This window comes from Gobius niger (assembly GCF_951799975.1).
Source record: "Gobius niger genome assembly, chromosome: 13".
In the NCBI taxonomy this organism is placed as follows: Eukaryota; Metazoa; Chordata; class Actinopteri; order Gobiiformes; family Gobiidae; genus Gobius; species Gobius niger.
Genome location: NC_136864.1, coordinates 14,709,980 through 14,727,883, shown reverse-complemented (window position 1 = coordinate 14,727,883; position 17,904 = coordinate 14,709,980). Strand labels below are relative to the sequence as shown.

At 39.6% G+C, this 17,904-nt stretch overlaps 1 protein-coding gene across 5 annotated transcripts in view; it reads right to left on the bottom strand.

The window, feature by feature from the left end:
• astn1 (astrotactin 1) overlaps window positions 1-17,904 on the bottom strand; it is a 288,872-nt gene that overhangs the window by 112,298 nt on the left and 158,670 nt on the right. For all 5 annotated transcript variants that reach the window (XM_079569048.1, XM_079569049.1, XM_079569050.1 and 2 more), the window contains 2 exons: window positions 14,398-14,502; window positions 10,714-10,902 (listed from right to left, as the gene is read on the bottom strand). In XM_079569048.1, the coding sequence (XP_079425174.1) occupies window positions 10,714-10,902; window positions 14,398-14,502 (294 nt within the window). The remainder of the gene's footprint in view (window positions 1-10,713; window positions 10,903-14,397; window positions 14,503-17,904) is intronic.

Genomic DNA, 17,904 nt, shown 5'->3' with positions numbered 1-17,904 from the left:
ACCTGCTCCTCTACCCACAGCTGCGACTGCGCCCCCCTCCCTGTCAGTCCGGGCCTCTGAATCATTATAAGAGTCTCCTCTCGCCTCCCCTTCCCTGTCATCTGTAGCCTCTTTATTTCATGCCTAATCCTTCAGATTTTGTTCTCCTTATCTTGCCGCACCTACACTCTCCTTTGTTACAGGCAGCTGATATTTTCAGACGCCGCGAGGCGACCCATCTCACAACTCACAATCCAATCTCACAATCCAAACGCTCAGCTGGATTCATACTTTTCTGTTACACACTTGACCTCAGATGTCTCTCAATGTGTCAGAGAGCTACAGGTATAAATAGATCTTTATGATTTATAAGCAGACATATGAAAGCTGATATGAGTGGAGTATACTGTTATGTATTTAACTGGGATAAAAGAGAGGGAAAAAGGCCTTGTAGCTGAGAGGTAGTACTGGCAATAATATAAGATATTAGTGTTTGAACAATCAATCAATATATTAGGAGGGCAACAACAGCACTTCAATTTTCTGTTGCAGAACTAATGATCAAAATAATTCTACAGCCTTATAATATGTTACCTTTGTTTTAAGTTTCAGCAGGTTGATTGGTAAACCAATGTACTGAATAAAGCTTAAAGGGGCTGGATGCAAGTTAACCATTTTATACTCACTACTGCCCCCTCAGGTCATAGATGTAACTGCAGCTTCTATATTAAGCTTGTGCATGACGGCACGTCTGACCCAAATTAACACCTTTTTGAGTGACAGTGCAGGATTTGAGAGGCAGTTGTGGTAAATATGTCTGGGCTCATTCTACACCTTAGGACATTGTTGAAACATGTAGGGGGAGGAAAATACTTAATTTTAACATTTTAAAACTCAGTATAGTCCCTTTAAGGTGTACATAAGGCTACCACCCCTAAAATGATCATGCAAACAACCTGGCATTTTTTTTATTTATTTTTTATGAAGACATTTATTTGTACACAACCTGACCAAAAAAAAAAAAAGAGGTGACAGGCATACATTTTCTGTGGCATTGTTTCAATAAGCCTCTGCAATGTCACCAAAATCTTGTATTTATGATGGGAGAGAGTGACCACTGCCTAAAGCCTTCTCCAGCATATCCCAAAGTTTCTCAGTGGGGTTAAGATGTGGTTAAGAACAGGCCACCGTTTTTCCATACTGAGATGTTGTTCTTACCTGAGCTGAGATGAGTTGACACGTACCTGTCTGGTACGCATCAACCAGACAGGTACGCATCAACCAGACAGGTACGCATCAACTCTGTCCATTTACCACGTTGTGTTGTTCATATCCTGAGCTCTTACTATGTCAGTGCCCTCTGCTGGACACGTATGAAACTCTAGTGGCTAGAATGAGCATTCTGGTTATTCTTTGAACATTCAGGAATAGGCCAGAGACTTGCTTTTTTTTTTTTTTTTTTACATACTCTGGAATTTATGCTCTACGCATCAAGTCGTCTAAGCTCAGGTAAGAAAATCTCAGTATGGAAAAGCGGTGGTCTATTCCTTTAAGGTTAAGATGAAGTCTCATGCTTCCTGAACCAACTCTTTCACAATGTGAGCCCAATGAATCCTGGTACGTTATATGCCCGTGCTATCAGGGAAGAATAAATCCATTGATGGAATAATGGTCATTCAGAATGTTCAGGTCGTCAGCTGATCTCATGCTTTGGGCACCTAAACCTGACCAACAGCAGCAACCCCAGATCAGTTCAGTTAAATCCAGTTGGCAATGTTTTTTTTACATCCCTATTTATGTGGTGTCAAATCATGGCTTCTTTCTGAGATAAATTATAATAATCTTGTTGAAAAGATACTCTGACTTTGACTTCTATTTCTGTTATTGTTAATGTTTTACTCAGTCCATGTAACTGCACCCAAACGCTCCGATTTCAGTTCGTGATAATATATCAATTACAGACTTTCATAATGTTGTTATTTTATCGTGATCTGATAATATGACTCTGCATTTGGATTCATATCTGCAGATTATATTCCTTGTTACTGCATTAGACATTATTGCGCATGATTAAAATGAGCTTCAGTCGGAGACATACTCTGACCTTTGTTTTATTGCTTTGGAGAAACCCAGGTAGGATTATTGTGATGCATGCTAAGTGGTCCATTGTTATGACAGCTTGTTAGGGGGAAGAAAGAGGAAGAAAATAATGATCTGTTATAAAAACTCTTTTTAATACATTGCCGGAAAAACAACAAAGATTGGGATTGTGCCTCAAGATGATGTTCAATTATGTTATGGTAATGAAATTTATGAGAAAATACCACGTGCACTGAGGTATACATGTACAGTAAAAGCATTCCCTTCCTATCCTCAGCTCCTCCAAGTATATGTGGAATATAAGTCTTTGTGCTATAACAACGTAATGTGATAAGTACATTAAGTTAACTGATTTTACTCTTCATTCAATGTTGATTGCTTTTATTCATATGGAAGATCCCTCAGAGTTTTATAACTTTGTATAGTAAAGACAGTTTTTGCTGGTTTGCCCTCCGATGACAGTAATTGTTTGTCTCCAACTGAAAAGACAAGCTTTCATATTTAGCTTTAGCGCGCTTACAAATCAGCTCGCAATTTGAGGGCAGAACTGCTCAGGAAGTGTTCGGTGCAACAAATTGCAAAACAAAGAGGAAAAGCTGATCACAGTAGTAACAATTAACCAAACCTTCATTTTTAATTTGCTTTTGGATGAGAGATCAACCTTATACCATTGTTAAAAAGCTCAAACACACACACACACACACACACACACACACACACACACATGCTGGAATGTGCAAAGTTGGGTTCTTTTGCCACCACATACCAACTATGTGCACGTACATCTTATTTCACACTGGACAAAAGCTGGCACAGAATGACCCATTGTGTGTTAAATCTTCTTTTCTGCTCTTTCTTATAACAAGCTCCTTTGGCTCCGCGGTCTGCTGGCTCCTTGTTAAAAAAGCAGCCTCTAATGGACTAAATAAAGCAGCTATACCTGCAGGCCAACGCGGTGGCCGATCACACCTACACACATCGCAGCATGCGTCGAGACAATGGGGTCATGAAACCCGGCATTCCATTGGTCGGTGAGCGGCAGCGGGTGGGACATCGGCCAAAATGATGGCATGGGAAGAGAATGGAAAGGAGAATACAGACAGCGGCATGGAAACTGAGTTAATGTGGTGTGACAATAGTGGTGCTATGCCTCGCTCGTGTAATATCCTTCTGTTTGACGTATTCTCAATTTGAAATGACATTTGAGAATTTAACAAGCTCTATATAATGTCACCTTCAACTGCGTTTTGAAGCATTTTCAAACTTTAATTGCTGCGCGGCTGTTTTGACAGAATTCCAATGCATCTAATTATTTTTGCAGCAAACTGTGTGGCATGATTTTTCTCTTTCCAGTGTGACAGGTCAGCGAGTGAACGCAAAACCAGACGGGATAAATAAGGACTCAGAGCACACCCTGACAGCAGTTTCCCCACGTCTTTAATTCCCCATGTTTTGTTTTGTTGCAGCAACAGCATAAACAACATAAGAGATGTTATAAACAAGTGTATGATAAGGACTCATTTCTGTTGTAAGATTTGTATTTATCATTCTATCATATAAAGAGGGAGCAAAAAAATAAGAACAAAAGGAAGGAAAACCACCCACATAATCTCATTTCACAAGGAAACAAAGAAACAACAACATATTTAAAGTAAATACAATCTTTTTTTGGTCAAGTCGAGTTAAAATGTTCAAAAAAGAGTCCAAACATAAATTGGGCAGCTCAGTTTTTTGGGTAATTTATCTTGTGCTTAGTTTTAGTCTTTCAGCGATTTGGGTGGTGTTTGTTTTGATATGCATGGCCACCAGACTGCTAATTTTGATACAGAATCTAAGGATGTAATTACTGTTTATACAGATAGAGATTTCGAACATAGGCACAGCCCTCTTTATTAATCAAAAGCAAGAAGCAGTGTTGTTAATTGGATTCGTACACTGAAACAAATGATAGGTGTTTTTTACTTGAAAAAATCCAGGAAACCGATTGCCTTTAAAAAGTCAAGGTAATGTTGGCAGATATTTTGATTGGTAAGAACACAAATTATTCAGTGTCATGTTACTGTCACTCATGTTGTCTGACCTAAAGTTAACTCTGAAGAGGCCCGTGGATAGATTTTAAGTTGTGAAAACTTGAACAGAGTATTTGAAATATACTAAATGATTAGCCACATTAACTTGACTTTTTCAAGGCAATCGGTTCCTGGATTGTTTTCAAGTAAAGAACATTTCCATACTTACTTTGCACCAGTGAAGGTCGCTGATTGATGAGACACAAGTAAACAACACTGAGTATATCCAAGGAAGCACAACTACTACTTTTCTTCAGTGTAGAGGATGCAGATAGAGTTTGGGATTAAGTCATTAAATCTTCTTTTATTTCTGGGATTCGTGGCACATTCTTACAAACCAATGGAAATGCTAAACCGTAATACTGGAGCTCACATACAGTAAAAGAATGTGGACAGTGTCAGATGTGTTTACAGGGAGTGACCCTGCAGCTACGGCTCTTTTCTCCAATGCAATATTGTTTATTGTTTTTAGTCAATGTATTTAGCTGGGGAAAAAAAGGCCAAAGGTCAAAGATATTATTGCTAGACCAATCAATCAATGTTTATGGACAACGATTGCAAAACTGAATAGGCCTAAATAAAGGGAGATTACACATAAAGACTGTGCTTTATTTGATAATGGAGTGAGGACATTTTAGGTTAGTACAATTAAAATTCTGTTAAAGCAAAGCACAAAGCTAAGTATGTAAATAAACGACGGGCCACGGATGAGAGAGGTTTTATTTGGCCGCTTTAGAGCCAGTATGAAGGACACTGAAGCTACTTAATTACCCAACTTCAGAATAAAGCTTTGCCACTAACACACTGTATCAATGCTTCTTAGCAGGCAGAAAGTTGGCAGCGGCATCAGTTGGACGGACATCTCACTTTTTTTTACAACTAATGAACTGTTTTTTCTGGCTTTGCATCAGTAACGTTTTCAACAAATGTCCCTTTCCTTCATGTACCAAAGCACTCGAGCACGAGCGAGGAGAGCGGCGAAGATGGCGGTGGCGGCTCCAGTTGCCGCTGGTCGTCTGATCCCTGCCGTGGTAATTGAGGTCATGCGTCTGACAATGGAAAACTTACATCACGAAGAGGCGAAGAGTGGGAGAGAAATGGTTATTAATCACCCAGACAAGGCATCGCGGCTGGGCACACACACCGACTGACCGCACCTAATGAGCTATGCACTCGGCAAACATGACCGCCACAGTGTGGAGACGTATCCATGTGTGCAGATGTACCGGTGCTTCATTAGAAAACAGCTGGAGTATGTTGTCAATTAGCCTCAGAGACCGTCCTGTTACTGTGTGTCTCTTCTTATATCCGGCGAGATCTGCTATGTTTAGTTACAATTTACTGGCCATGCGCAAAATATCATAGTTCACTGGATCTTTTTATTGATTGTAAGTAAACATGAAACTTGAGGCTTGAGCAGGGGCCGCTTCAGGAAACAATGTATTACTATTATTATTATTTTTTTTTTTCATTTGCGCAAAAAACAATTCATGTTGTTATTTATAGCAATAACAGTATTCAATTACTGGTACAAGGATCAGGCCATCTGGAAAACCTATAGTGTTGATCTTATGGACACGTACTTACTCTTACTAAAGGTTAGAAGAACTGAATGAGTTTGATATACTGTAAGGACACACACAAAAATCTAAAATCTGTATAGCACAAAGCTACAAAGTATTCCAAGATCACACATCCAGTTACAATTAGGGCTGGGCACCGATAAAGTTTTCCTGATACTGGTACTTTAATGATACTTGGTTTTCGATACCTACACGATAATATTTGTCATATAGAAACATCATTTGTTTGAGGTGACACAACCAAGAAACTTCCTTTAACGACAAAACGGTAGAAAAAACACTTATTTTTTTTAAACAATTTTCTTTACGTTTTCCCAATTTTTCAACGTGTTCCCCTATTTTCCCAAAATTTTCAATTTTTTCCCCCCTTTTTTCATTTTATTTCAACTTGTGTTTCACTTTTTTCCATTTCTTATTTTTTTATTCTGATGACCAACAACATCATAACTTGAATATAAAGATTTAATATCTCTTTTCAGAATTTGCTTTCAATATATTTATTTTTTCAATACCAGTAGAACATAAATCTTTTTTTTCTTTTTTTCTTTTTTTTACACCAGACTGGTATCGTTTAACGGTACCCAGCCCTAGTTACAATCCAATATACTCTCAGCACTAATCCAAAGACGGCATTCAGTACAACAAATCCTTTATCTGTTGAAAGTGAACTCGGCAGACAACCTTTTGCATCTATAAGTGTATTCAAACCAATGAGGAGAAGACTGCTTTAGTGACGCCGTGAAGAAAATATAAAAAATATAAATATTGCGACAACAACTACTCTGTTAACAACTCTTGAAATTAATTAAAGGTGCAGTCTTGTGCAAAGGAAGATCCGGTGTCTATGGCTGCATATGAAAGTATATGTGACAATGAGGAAGAGCAGTGTTTGGAGCAAAGGGTGAAGACATGGATCATCAAACTCTCCTGTGAGCTCATTACTCCCTCCAAAAGGCCAGGCCGCTTTCCAACGAGACCGGGAACAGATTAAGAAAGATGGTTTTGGATTTCACGTTTTTGCCAATGAAATCCATTTGTTTCTGGGAAAAAGGATAGTGTACTGCGCGGCTGGAGCAGTTAGACGCATAGATGGGAGCAGATCAGATGTTCACTGTGGTCACATAAGAGAAAAGACGTGGATGATGAATGGAATTTGGTGCAACAGAAATAGCATGAGGAAACTACAAAGGAAGGGAAATACCTGCTAACTGTAGCTGCTTCCGTCAAGTGGTATTTGGACAAAAATTATCTGCATTGTGTCATTCGGTTGTGGCACAATGTACAATGTCCCTCTCCCTTCATCTTTTCTGTCAGCGTAGTATTTACTCTCACGGACAATTAATAAGTAAAAAAAAACTTAGCATGCTGCGACACCTGTAGTGGCGCTCATGGCCTCTAGGGGCATACGTTACTTAGTTCTGCTTTAAGGCAGGAAAATACTGTGCTTAAGACAATATTGCAGACCATGATATGTCACTGAAACTGTAACTCAAATGGATGGCAGTCAGTATCCCGTGTACACATTTTACTTCAGGAAAATTACCAAAAGAAAAAAAGTCCCAAAAATATATTGTTCATCTATCATTAAATGTACACTACAGTATATTAAAAGTAATTGTAATGCAGGCCGACTAATCTTAAAGCAGCACTAAGTAGCATGTTTACCTGAATAAATCCTTTCTATAGTCCCTCTGGGGGTAATACAAGTGTTAATGGCATGATTGGGGGGTCTTTCATCTCCCCCTGGTGTCTCTGGCCAGAAAACCATGGTTGCAACTCCCCTGCCTCCGGGTCGAAGCCACCAATACACACTAATGGAATCATGAAGAAGAAGCTAACAGGCTAACGGGCGAAGCTAACTGTGGGCTAGCGCCACTTTAGCAGTAATTACAGCCAAATTTGAGCGGAAAAAAATATCTCCATTGTGTGTGTACAATATCCCTCTCTCCCTTTGTCTTTTCTGTCAGCGTTGTATTTACTCTTGCCGGAAATGAATGAGTAAAAAAAAAACACAAGACACTTATGGCCTGTAGGGGCATGCGTTACTTAGTTCTGCTTTAATACCACTTTCGATGTAGAGAAAAAATTAAAAAATAGACTATGAAAATAATCAAAACATTTAGAAATATTTTAGAAAAGGTACAAACAGATAAAGTAGTGGTTATCAGGTAAATGACTTTATAGGCACGTCACCAGTGACTACTTTTGCCCCAAAACGACTTTTGCAGATTAAGATCCCCCATCAATAAACAGCGATGTGTTTATAGCGCTTCAACAACACCCATCCCTTCCATCCTTTATTCCATTTTCCCAGGTTGTTGACAAAAGCAGACATACTGTATTATTGACTGTGAGGACATAATGCTACTCATCAGAAGGACACGCACACAGTGGCTGCATTCGGACAATTGCGAGGCGTTTTCTTATTCTTTGCAGAGAATGGCAGTGAAATGTGTGCAAAGGCAATTATTCGGTGCGATGCATAGATTTGTGGTGCTTTGTGTTCGCACTGAATAGTTTTTGTTTGCTTAGTACATTGAAACATGCTTCTAAAAAAAAACGATACTGACTTGCCAGTATACATTAATGATTTTCCAATTCGTCAGACAGACTGAACGAAATGAATGTATATTGAGAGGCATAATCTGCTTAAGGCATCCAGTAAAATTAAAACATAAATCGAATACCCTTTTAAAGCTATTGGGATACATATTGTATTGTGAGGCTGAAGGCGGCCTCTCTCAGTCCCGACATTTCCAGCTCCCCCCCTCCTTTTCTTTTTGTGAGCTACTTAAAGCACTGCCTTACACCGTTATAATTTTGTCTACTCCAATAAATGACAGAGGCTGACACGGTATAATCCACAAGCTGTGAACAAACCCGCGTCTGTAAAAACGCATTGAGACAGCATTGATGCAAAATGAATAAACAACAACCGAATCGAGTCACGCAGCACTTTTCAGAGCGCTCCGAATCGTTTAGTAATGTCTTTCTCGGGTGCATGAGAGGCAAAAAAAAAAACTGAAGAGGAATTTGTTTGTGATGCGGGCGCGAAAAGCCCGTCATCGAACACCATCTGTCAGCTCGGAGGTAAGTGCGGAGAGGGTGGGGAGCGCTGCAGGGGCGTCCTTGGACAAAGCCGCAGAGAGGAAGAGAGAGGGGACTTAAACAAGAGGGAGTTTGGAGTGACCGACAGGAGACAACAGGGAGACACGGGCTATTAGTTATTGCCCCTGCCACTTAGCAAGAAAACACGCAAGGAATCAAACACGCCCTGGATGAAACGTGTTGAGAATTCTGGATAATGAAGCCAAAAAATGTGGCTATTTAAACATTTGAGGGATGGCACAATAACTGTAGATATCGTAATATTCATTGTAAACATACTGTGGAAAGAAAAACAATACACAGCTGCAATACATTGTTTTGTTGCGTTGCATAATGGTTCTGGGATGCGCCATTAGCTGATTTTTTTATTATAAACTCTTTGTGGACACAAAATTTGAAAGCTAAGAACTTCCAGCCACTGAGCTTTAACTGTTGGAGGCTGCTTAAGCACTAATCAGGATCTGGCAACCCAGAGTGTGCGGCGTATTCGGCTTTCTTATTGGATAATTGTCATGAGAACCAAAACAAAAGAATACAGTCACATCTTCACATCATTTAAAATGCATTTCACGGGCATGCAGGAGGAACACATTCTCTGTTTTCTCAGCTGTCACTTAGCAACAAAACAATCAGGTGACATAGACACGTATAGCGTGACATATGAGCAATTCTGGGTGATGAAGCCAAAAGCAATGACGTTTAGACTTTGATTGTACAATTAAGTAAAACACAGGAAGAGATGCAGAAGCAGCTTATGTTCAGTGCTGATTATAATGTAACGCCTGGCTACAACCAATAGGAACAAACAGATGGTTTTGTGCTGTGGCATTAAAGAGTTAGCATGTGGCACGTGTATTCCAGGCACAGCAGATGGAACATGACAAACAGGTTTTCTCACAAGAAAAGTGTAAGGTATGCTTCAAAATACCTGTGGTTTAAAAAAAAAAAAAAAAAAAAAAGCCAAGAAGCCTCACATCAATTAGAAAGTGTTGCCAGACCGTTAGTTAGTGTACAGTTACATTAAAGTATATGTTGAATGTTTAAAATATTGACAGTTCTTTGGAATATTCATATTTAATTGTATTTGTGTATTTATTGTAAACCCTTAGGAAACAATTATTATCTATAATCTACACTGGCCTGGCAGAGTCCTTCATGAAGTCTTTTCTCATTTATGAAGAACAAAGGACAGCAGACCTCCATACAGTACTGCATGCTTGGACAAATAAAAAGTATAGCTGCTTGGTTCATTTATTAAATGACTTGTTTATTACTATGAAATAGAATCTTAAGAAATTGTATCATTTCTATTCATTGATTTTATGAATATAGGTCCCAAGCAAAATGGTAAATGGTCTCAACTTGTATCGGGCTTTTCCACCTACATCAGACACTCAAAGTGCTTTACACCCATACACACTTTCATTCATACACCAATGTACGCAGACACTGGAGGCAGGTGGGTGAAGTGTCTTGCCAAAGGCCACAACAACAGTGTGCACATTCTTTCTATCAGATGTCAATGTCTGCCTCACGTAATGTGAAATGTGTCTCTGAAAATGTATAGCTTTTAACGGCTCGCATGTTTAGCAGAACCAAGCCAAACATATTGCTTATTGGCAAAGTACGTTCACTATGAAGTGGTCGCCAGTAATTTTCAAGAAAACTACGCAGCCGTTAATAACATGTCAGTCTCATAGAAGTCCTGCCAGTACTAAATGTGCTGCTACGATTTTGCAAGATGTGAAACATTATTTCTGAACACGATCACTTTTACATTCTGTGTTTGCATTGCCTGTGAAGTTGATCCCATAATCACTGTTAAATCCATCCATAATAACTCTTTACCCCCCTGGCTGAGCGGGGCGTCCTACCTTTGCTGATGTCCTGATACTCGTGCCACAGCTGCCTCTGAACCTGTTTGTTGGGGTACCAGATGGTGCAGGACTCCTGGAACCCGTACACCGCCTCCTGCACGAAGTGGTTTCCAAACTCCCTCAGGATGGACACGTAGTCGCTGCGCTGCGTCGCTCCGTCCAGAGAATGGATGGCTGAGCTGAAGGCTGCCGGGAAAGATATGCGTTTCGTTAACATTTTTCCTTTGGCGCTTTGAGGTAGTTGATTATTATTTATATATAGTCTGGCCACAAAACTATGTTACTCTTTAAGACATTAAAGTTAAATGTATTTGCTATGTATGTTTCAGTAATTACTTTTCTACAGCATAATTTCAGGTGACTCTTTTGCACTCTTGTGTTGTGCCACTGAAATAGCTCCACACTCAGTAGTGATGATGACTAATTTGCGGTGGAGCGCGTTGGAGGGACTGTGCAGACCATTAGATTAGCTTGTGATCGATGTCAAATATTGCTGGGGCTTAAGAGTGTCGTTCGGTGTTATAGACCCACACTAATCCATCCTAATCCCGGTTTAACTCACTTTTCACTGAACAAAGGTATTTCAATAAACACAGGGCATCTAAGCTGGGCATCAATGTCTTTAAGAGATTTGGTGGACTGAGAAGAACCGCTTGTTATGCATATAGCCCTTTCAACGTAATAGCGCTGATGATCTTAAATGCCCGCAGATGCATGTTTACAGGCCCACATGAAAAGAAAAATCCATCCTAGTGGATTCAAAAAGTGCATGCAGATTAATAAAAAATAAAAAAAGGCTCGGGCTTTCAGAGCAGAAGTAATCCTTTCCGTTTACATGGAGGGGCTGTGATCAGAAGTGGGCAAATTTCTTCCAAAATAAATTTCTAAAAATGTTACTCTCTTAGTTTCCGCCGGAAGGGATAGTTGACTTTTAGAATTTTCATGAGCAAAAGCAAGATGTTTAATTTATTCATTATCATTGCGGGTATTCATTTCATTTTGAGTTCTGCTTTAGCAAATGAGAAGCATAACATCACAGAACAAACATGTTGTTTGTAATTAAGATATGGAGACTCCACTTCAGAAGCTATTCAATTATTCATGTTTTAAAAAGGCACATCTAAGCTTGCGTTTGCTCTGTACAGCTACGTTTCATTTTTCAAATTGTGGGCATTATTTAAATACTAGTTTATCTGAAAGTGCGCTATTCAGTTATTCTATGCTTATGATTGTTCAAATTTAAACCCTCTGTTATTTGGCCATTGGAAGGCCCTTTTTAGACTCCTAACCTGATCACAAAATCGGAATCTTGGGGCTTAAGTTGTTTTGTACAAGAACAGATTCGGACTACAAACGTCTCCTAGTGCACAGTGATTTGCAAATATAGTAGGGGTGGGACTTTAATTAATTAATGACAAAGATTTTAACGAAATTAATCGTATTTCTCCTGAGCCAAAATAACCCTAACCCTTGTCAGTATAAGAAATGGCACTTTGATTTCTGTTTACAGCAATTGTTAAACACTTAAAGGGGCTGTGTTATGGCCCTTTTGCTTTATTTATTTTTTACTTTTATATAACCGTGGCATTATTATTACTGTTTAATGAACTCTACAAGTTACATGAGCAATCAGAGTTCCTAAAACACCTGGAAAGCTTCAATAACTACAAAGATTAACAATAATAAATACATTTGTTGTTGAACTCATGTTTCTAAGTTAGATGCCAAAAATGGTTGTTTTTGGTTTTCAAATAAAATGCGATTAATTAATTACAGACCTGTTATTAACTCGACATTTTTTTATTGAGTCCCACCACTAAAATATAGTTTATCATATCAAATACAAAACCGTTCATTTACAGTCTACTACTCAGATCAGTATTTTCATATACCATACGTTTTCTATGTTTTTTCTTTTAAGCCTGACCAAGGACAACATTGACAAAGCGCTCACTATAACACACCACTATAGCACTGTTATCTAGATGGCTGCAGTCACACCATAGCAGCGAATCCATTTATTGAACCTAAGCACACATATAAGAGCTCCTCATGTATTGCACTCAGCATACAGCTGTGTAATAAGATAGCACCTATCTCCATAAGAAAAGCAACGTTTGATGGGTTACATTGACCGTGCGCCGGGCCGCGATTCGCTCCGCAAACACTGAAAAGCAACTGAAAAGTGCAATAGTATCATTTATCATTATCGTTTCGGAGGAGTCGCAGTATTAATATCTCAGCCCTCATGCCTGGATCGCTCTCACTTTCTTTCACCAAAATTAAATTAGGAAGCCAGCGAAGTGCGAGACAGCGTGGATGAGCGATGGTGGCTCCGCTATCAGATGTAAAAATCAGTATACTAGACTCTCTCCCCTCGACTGGCTGCTGCAATATGATGCGCTAAAGTGGGAAGAGGTAGTCCTGGAAGTAAAAAAAAACAACAACAACAAAGCATGAAAGTATAGAACGGGATCTTAAGGCAATCGTGGTAGATATTATTAGAAACGCATTAGAGGAGTCTTGACGGTATTTCCAGACTTTTTACATTTGACTTTATGAATGAGAAATCAACAAGCCCCAAGCTTCAGAATGGAAATCTCCAACGTAGGCGAGTGGTGAGGTTTGGAATGGAAACCAAGAGCATAGTTGAATGAGAACCACCACATACATTTAAATGATCTTTAACTTTTATATTGAACTTCAAAGTAAATAACACTAATAGCAGTATTAACAGCAGGTTTTTGCCAAGGTGACAGACCTATTACCTTGAAGTCATTAACGGACCTCACATTTTAGCACTTCTTTTCCTTTTTATTTGCCCAAACCTTTTTGCAACCTAATGCTTTTTTTCATTCAATACCTCGTAAGGTCTCTCATAAAGACTCCTTTTATGTGCATCCTCCGCTGTGGCCTTCTCCTTCACATGCATTTTATGTTGTTTTGACATCTGCTTGCGTTAACGTTGTGTTTTTTTTGTTTTTTTTCCCCTAAGCGTTCAATTCCTGCGCTTTTGACGTGATCTGGTGCTAATTTGTCATGAAAGGGAGGTTGACCCTGGACTCGGCTCTGAAAGGCCCACCAACCGCCATACTCCCACTGAACCACAATCAGCCGGTAATTGAGTGTTTGAAAAGCTTTAATTTGTGTAATGGTTTTGACTTGGACCTTTTAGCACCGCAACACATGGGGGCGAGCTAGCATTATGTCCTGTGGTGGGAGTCGTTATAATTTCAATACCAGGAAAAGCTCTGCGGGGCACACAGCGGGCTGCAACTCTTTCTTATTTTTTTTTTTTTTTAAATTTAAACAACCATGAAATAAGGCATTCGTGAACATGCCTATATTTGAATATGAAAGCGATTTTGTGATTTCGCGGCTTTTAAACGGACTAAAAATAACAATCAAATCCCTGCCTTTGCTATGTTTTTTTTCTTTCTTCTTTTATTTAGCGATTGCATTACAGGTATTTTGTACTTTTATCTTATAGCTGTAAACAAAACCTAAACAATGTGCACCATCTGTTATCATTAGCGACTCACCCACGAGCCACAATAACTGCAGCGTGATGGGTAATTTATGCTCGAGTGTGCAGTTTTTGCAGGCTCTCACCTCCAACATTAATAATCTTGTATACACAAGTCATTTAGACCTAATTAGGGGAATGCAGCAGCGATTTACCTTGAGACAGGACCCACTGATTGAGTTTGACGTGGTAAAGCACCGAGCGCAGACTCCAGTGTTGGACCAGAGGATACCCAGACACCTCGCTGTAGTTCACCATCCCTGCAACACACAAAACACAGCGGTTAGTGCAGTCAGAACGATATGACAGCCTGAAGAGTCCAGAGCAGTGGTCACCAACCTTTTATACTCTGTGAGCTACTTTCACACAACACAAATGGGAGAGGGAGCTATTTATGCTTTGAAGACACTTGTATGTGACGTAGGCCCCAGAGAGCTAGCCTAGAATGGGGTTCCCAAACTGTGGTACGCAGGACCTCAAGAGTTGCTTAGGACCTGTGTGCGTAAAAGTTCGATACATTTTTCTGTAATATCGGTCATAAAGAGAGAGGAGCCTGTGCGCCGTCAGACTGATGGTGACTTCGATGTATGACAGGAGTTTTCCTCTCATTCTGATCTGAGGAGTGAGAGGAAGGAGAAGCGTCTGTGGCCGCGTCATTCTCTCCTCTGCCACTAAACCTGTGGCTTTATATCTGACACACACATTTAAATTTACATGCAAAGATTGAAATGTCCTAAATGCTTTAACAAAAGCTCAAACCTGGATCTGTACCGTTGGTTTGACAGTAAGGGGCGGGGCCAGAGCACAGAGTCCTAGCCTGAGTCTGATGTTCAGAATGGGCTGGTCACTGGGACAAAGCAACACACATTTAAAAAAATAATGTATTTTTTTAAATGTTCATTACATTTTTTGTATTTACACATTCATCCAGATGAGCAAAAAATATTGAATGTGGAAAACCTGCTTGAGTTCACTGTAATAATGGAGGAAATAAATAGAATATTACATGTGATATTCCCAGTGTTTTCAATCGTGTTAAAGTGGGGGGTACGGACTCGTCACCCAAAGCTTCAGGGGGTACACGGCTCGAAAAAAAAGTTTGGGAACCACTGGCCTAAATGATATTTCAACTCAAAAAAAGTGCTTTCTCCGTATAATTTACAACATTTACCAAACTGTATGCAGATTGTGTTCAAAATGATCAGAGCAGCATGTGGAGGGCGACCTGGTAATGCCTCAAGAGCTACTGGTTGGGAGAGTCCACAAGAAGTGCTCGGATCTAGTAATTTAAACATCATGATTCACCTCCTGCTAAACTTGGCTTCTCGAACAATTTTGAGATGTGAGCATTGTTTAGAGCACCATATTCCATTCACCATCATGATGAAAAGATAAATGACTACATTAGATCAAACAAAGGCGTAACATTTCTTTTATATGTCGCTAGATTACAGGAGACACAGGGAAATAATAGATTCAGATCAAAGTGTATAGACCCATCAGCTGCTCCAAAGAAACAAACAAACATAAACATTATTGTGACTCAGTGTTAGCTAAAGGCAGGCAAAGTGTTGGATAAGTAAGAAAAAAAATGACATGAATGTTAAATAGTTGCTGGGGGAAACTTTCAGGAAACTTTGGAGGTGGAAAAAAAAAAGGATCTGCAGACATGTATTTGATCAGTTGCAATGATATACAGAGCATGCAATGACTGAGTGCAGAACCTACGGCACTAAAGTAGTACACCAATTACATAAGCTATAAATAAATCAGGGCTAAAATGTTCCACTTTGAAGGCAGATATTTGTGCGCGTCAGAGAGGGCTGTGGTGAGTTCGAGGGAGTTCTACAAGTTCTATGCATTTATGAATGAGGACAAGTTTGAATGTTATTTCAGTCAGGAGAGACTTGGACAAATAATAATGATGAATAATTTTTTAACTACTTATCAGAACTTGTCATGAGGCAAATCCTTACAACTCATCACCACACTCATTTGGCTGCTCTTGCTTGGCTGCTGTCATGCTAGGATGTCCTCTGCATAACCTCAGCGCTACTGAAACTTAAAAGATCCGACAATCTGGTAAACTCCGACTGAAATGCAACCACCTCCGTAACTGCATTAACACGTGTTACCAGCCGTCTACATCCACTGCATTGATTTAAGTCTCAATTCCCAGTTCTTTTCTTTGTATAAGATCAATATCTGCTCATATCAGTGCAGCGGTGAAGAAGTCACCCAGGGAAAATATGCTTCCAATTTGACGCAGTACGTGGCCGATCAGATTTATACTAATTTAAGTCCACTTACGAATCTTCAGCCGCAGATACAAGTTTCACTGTGTTCCCATAGGCCGAGTGGTTCGGTGTATACAACACTATAAAGTCAATTTTGCAAAAGGGTGTTCCAATCATTCATGGCGCTCATTAACCACCCGACAACAACGTTTTGAAATGAGTACCGAGTTTATCCCGCTACTTGTTAACAATCCTTTTTTAAATCCATGTTTACAAGCCTTTTGTAAGTGTATAAACATGCTGGGCCGACTTTGACAACCAACAATAATAATGCGCTACATTCATATAGCAGCGAAGAGGCACCAAGAATCCCACACACCTGCAGCACAGTGGAGGCGTCACAAGAGGCGCCACAGGAAACAAAAAAGAGGGGCAAACAAATGTGGAGGTATCTGGGCAAGACTCGCTGCTAAGCCACACAAATCTTCTATTCCTATTGTTCTGACTAATGTCCGTTCACTGGAGAATAAGACAGATTATATATGTCTGCTAGGGCTGAAAGATATACCGTTATCGTATCAGTATCGAGATATGAACATTCACGATATTAATATCGAAAAAGCAACGATATATCGTTATCGTATTGATATCGAGATATGAACATACAAAACATTCAATTGAAAGCAAGATATAAACAATATAGATTTTCATTAAAAAAAACACAATCTTTTGTAATATGTTTTTATTTTTCTGAAAAATGCTTGGTTTTCACCTGACCCATAGTTATATCGTATCGATAACGAGATATCTGGCGTGAATATCGAGATTTTTGTCCATATCGTTCAGCTCTAATGTCTGCTGCGCTTTACCCAGAAGATGATGAAAGACGGTTGTGGAGCGGAGGGAGCTGCGCAGGAGGAAGAGTAAGGAGCTGACCAGTGCAAACAGGGACAAACCCAGGAGGTGCTGCACCGTTTCACAGGATCACTGAAGGCAGTACTCCGGTTTCCCTATACCTCCAAAAACATGCTGGCCAGGTTGGCCCACAATGGTGGCTCAGGACAAACCCAACACCTGAATGCATCATGACAAATAACGCATTACTTACTTACACTTGCTCGTACAACCTATCACCACTCCCCAAGTTACATTTTTTCCTTCCCCCCCCCCCCCCCCCCCTTTAAAAAAAATAATTAAATACATATAATTTTATCCTGCCCGACAAAAAAAGTGCTGAAGCAATTGTAAAGTCTGAGTGGTCCTCATAGGCATAGTACATCAAAAAACGAAATATCACACAACATGATTCATAGTTCACAGGATTAAATCGAGGTTGTAATGTCCTGCCATCAAGCGATCATTCCAAACCATTTACAGAAATAATTCTCCTTAAACGCAGGATTAGGGTCTTAAACATTAACTCCA